At 34.7% G+C, this 3433-nt stretch overlaps 1 protein-coding gene across 1 annotated transcript; it reads left to right on the forward strand.

Annotated features, from left to right (window-relative positions):
* The first annotated feature begins 222 nt into the window (after positions 1 to 222).
* On the forward strand, positions 223 to 696 carry LOC109158409. Its single transcript, XM_019306319.1, has one exon. It carries the CDS (start codon positions 223 to 225, stop codon positions 694 to 696), a length of 474 nt encoding a protein of 157 aa, XP_019161864.1.
* The last annotated feature ends 2737 nt before the right edge of the window (positions 697 to 3433 follow it).

Here is a 3433-nt window from a genome sequence, read left to right on the forward strand (position 1 = left end):
GCAGAATGAAGCGTTACTGCACCCATTTGAGGGCGAAGAGGTGAAATCAGCGTTATTTGCAATGTTTCCGGAAAAGGCACCAGGCCCGATCGGACCTAGCATACCGCGTCTGCAGCTCCTGTAGTTCCGAACTCCAATGCAGCCACGCCGTCTCACAGCCGAACGACGCAACAACCACAGCAAATTGCTGCTGCTGGGCGCACACCTGTACTGCCGAACCCCATGGTCGCAACTGCTATAGGGCGGAAGAAATGTTACTTCGGTGCTGGCTACTGGCACGATGCAGACAAGCCCGCTGTCGGGGCGATTATCCTAAACGACGAAGGAAGGTACATCTCGACATTGAATGCTCCATTACCAAGCTGCTCCTCCCCACTTATGGCCGAGGCTTTTGCAGGCAAGGAAGTCTTGTCATGGTTATGGAACCATGGAGAACGTTCTTTAGACCTATTCACGTATTGCTTAACACTACAGCAATACCTGACATCCGCAACTACTCCTGTCCGGTCATATCTCGGTTATGCTATTGATGCCTGCAGAGCTCGTATTATCTCTTTTGATTATTGTTCAGTTGTTTTTATTCCTAGAATAGATAACTTTTTAGTTCACACCTTAGCTTCGTCTGCTTTTACACAATCTATTGCTATGTACTGGGACTCTGTCCCTCCAGACTCTGTTTCAGAGCATTTTGAATAAATGCCATGCTGGCTCCTTTCAAAAGTATATTAAAATTCATATTTATATTCAAGAATAATATATTATTCCTTTTCCTATTAAAAATTATATTCTCCATTATTAGTTTTATAATTTTCCATTAATTCTCTGTTAAATTTACTAAATTTCAAACTCACATTAACACTTAACTGTTTGCCTGAATTATTAAGATTTAAATAAAAAATCCTTAAAAACATGCTTGTTTAATTCCCCAGCCTGTATCTTCCGTCAATCACATAGAAGAAACATAATTTCATGCAACACTAATAAACCCAGTTAAAATCAAACTCAATCTCTCAACTCCATGTTGTATTCAAACACTCCTAAATCACATACAAATATAGCCCAAAACCCAACACTCCATCACCAAGACTGAAACATAAGATTGAGGAAGAGAAATTTGGAGCTTGACTTTTCAATCAGGTAAAATTTATATTCTATTTTTTTTTTCTTTGTCCGACAAGCCTTTATCTGCATGGGTAAGAAAAAGACTTGCAATGAACAATACAACTGCAACGAATATGGAAAATTGCCTGGTTCGTTAGAGTGGTATTTTCATCGTCCACTAGAAATCAATCATTCCTAGAGTTAATGCTCCATTCAGGAACCACACCGGCGGTAGCTTTATATCGTCAATTGTTGCCGAACATTGTCCATCGCTTCATTATTCCTACTGTATTTGTGTGAATTGAAAGAGAAAAGGCAAAAATGAATGTTCAAAACAGATGATTCAATGGATTAAATCCTTGCTACATGGAGTGTATGGATGCATGTCTACCACGTGGTTAATTGCGCACTATCCACAACAAACATATATATATATACAAACATATATTAGTATAATTGACTAATAATTATTATGGTAATTAAGTTAAACATTTATCGTTGGAATTATTTTTATAATAATTACAATTAAATTATTTATCTTTTTTTTTTAATATTTATCTTAGTAATAATATAGTTACATAAATTATATTACATATCGATTTTTTAAGATAATTGCATATAAATGAGTCATATATTATTCAATTAATTGAGTGATACTTTTACAATAATCGTATAATCAAATAAATGTACATATTCAAATATTAGAATTGTTTATAATTTCATCTTTAATTTTATTATCTAAATATATAATAAAAAATTTATTCGTGCATCGCATGGATAATTGGGCAATTATTTGCTTGAATTCAAGCAAGGATAACATCAAAAGACATAATCGATCCAACATATTTCATCAATTGCACAATATAATAATTGTTATTATAATTTATATAATTGTATATCTATTCAAATATTATATTATTAAATATTATAACAAATAAATCAATTTCGTGCAAAGCAAGAGTGAAAGTACTATAATTTTAATAATATTTGAATCGATATACAATTATATAAATTGTAACAACAAATATTATATTGTGCAATATATTTAATATTAAAAATACAACAATATTAAAATTTCTATTCTTATTTTTCCGTCACTACTCAATATTGAATCAATGATATTTAGTTTACTCCAATCTATTTATCTGAATTTGTTATTTACTTTTCATTATTTTTAAATAAACTAATTTATTTATTTTTTTGTCTCTCCCCCCCCCCCCCCCCCCCCCCCCCATTTTTATTGCTTTCATGGAGTTGGAGAAGTTGCTATCTTTGTGGGGAGCCTGGAGGACTTTTTAGAAATGCCAATTCCAAACGAAACTAGCATAGTTGATAGCTGAAGAGTTGGCGTATGACAAGGAATCGTTGAAGACAAAGCATGAATAATTGGTAACACAATTGACTGACAAGCAAAAGAATGTTTACGACTCTGTGATGAATGATATTGATTCCAATGGAGATGGATTATTCGTTGTGTATGGTTACGAAAGAACAGGCAAGACGTTCGTGTGGAGAATGTTATCGTCAAAGATAAGGAGACACGGTGATATTGTTCTTAATGTTGCTTCCAGTGGAATAGCATCTTTGCTCTTGTCGAGAGGTAGGACGTTGCATTCCATATTTGCTATACCACTCTCCTTGAACGAAGATTCCATCCCACATGCAATATATACGAAGGTAGTGACCTTGCTGAGCTTATAACAAGGAGAAAATTGATGATATGGGATGAAGCACTAATGACGCACAAACACTATTTTGAGACTTTGGACAAAACCATGAGGGATCTATTGAGGTTTGCCATACCGGGTAGTACTGAAAAGACTTTTTGTGAAAAGACAATAGTTTTGGACGACGATTTTAAACAGATCCTACCTATTATTCCGAAAGCAACAAAACCAGTAGTTGTCGGAACAAATAATAATTCTTTATACCTGTGGATAAATTGAAAGGTATTAAGACTCACCAAGAACTTGAGACTACGAACCTTAGCTTCAGAGGAACATAGACAGATGATTAATTCATTTTCAAAATGGATTACAAATATCGGAGATGGGATTGCAAGGGTTCTAAACAGCGGTTCATTTGAGATCGATATTCCGACACAGTCTTTGTTGAAATATGGACACAGTCCTATAGCAACTATAGTGAAAAACACATTCCCAAGCTCGAGATATTGCATGCTTGATGAGTCGCAGCTAGAAGGCCGAGCAATTTTCTCGCTGACTTTAGATTTTGTTGATCAAATTAATCAGTACATGTGCGACATGAACACTGCAGAAGGACGAATATATTTAAGTTGTGACTCTTTGTGTAAGGCAAAATCAGACAGTGA

This window comes from Ipomoea nil, unplaced genomic scaffold (assembly GCF_001879475.1).
Source record: "Ipomoea nil cultivar Tokyo-kokei standard unplaced genomic scaffold, Asagao_1.1 scaffold2818, whole genome shotgun sequence".
Taxonomy (NCBI): Eukaryota; Viridiplantae; Streptophyta; class Magnoliopsida; order Solanales; family Convolvulaceae; genus Ipomoea; species Ipomoea nil.

Coding starts and splice junctions, on each gene's coding strand:
- LOC109158409 (XM_019306319.1), top strand. CDS start 223: ATGGTCGCAACTGCTATAGGGCGGAAGAAATGTTACTTCGGTGCTGGC.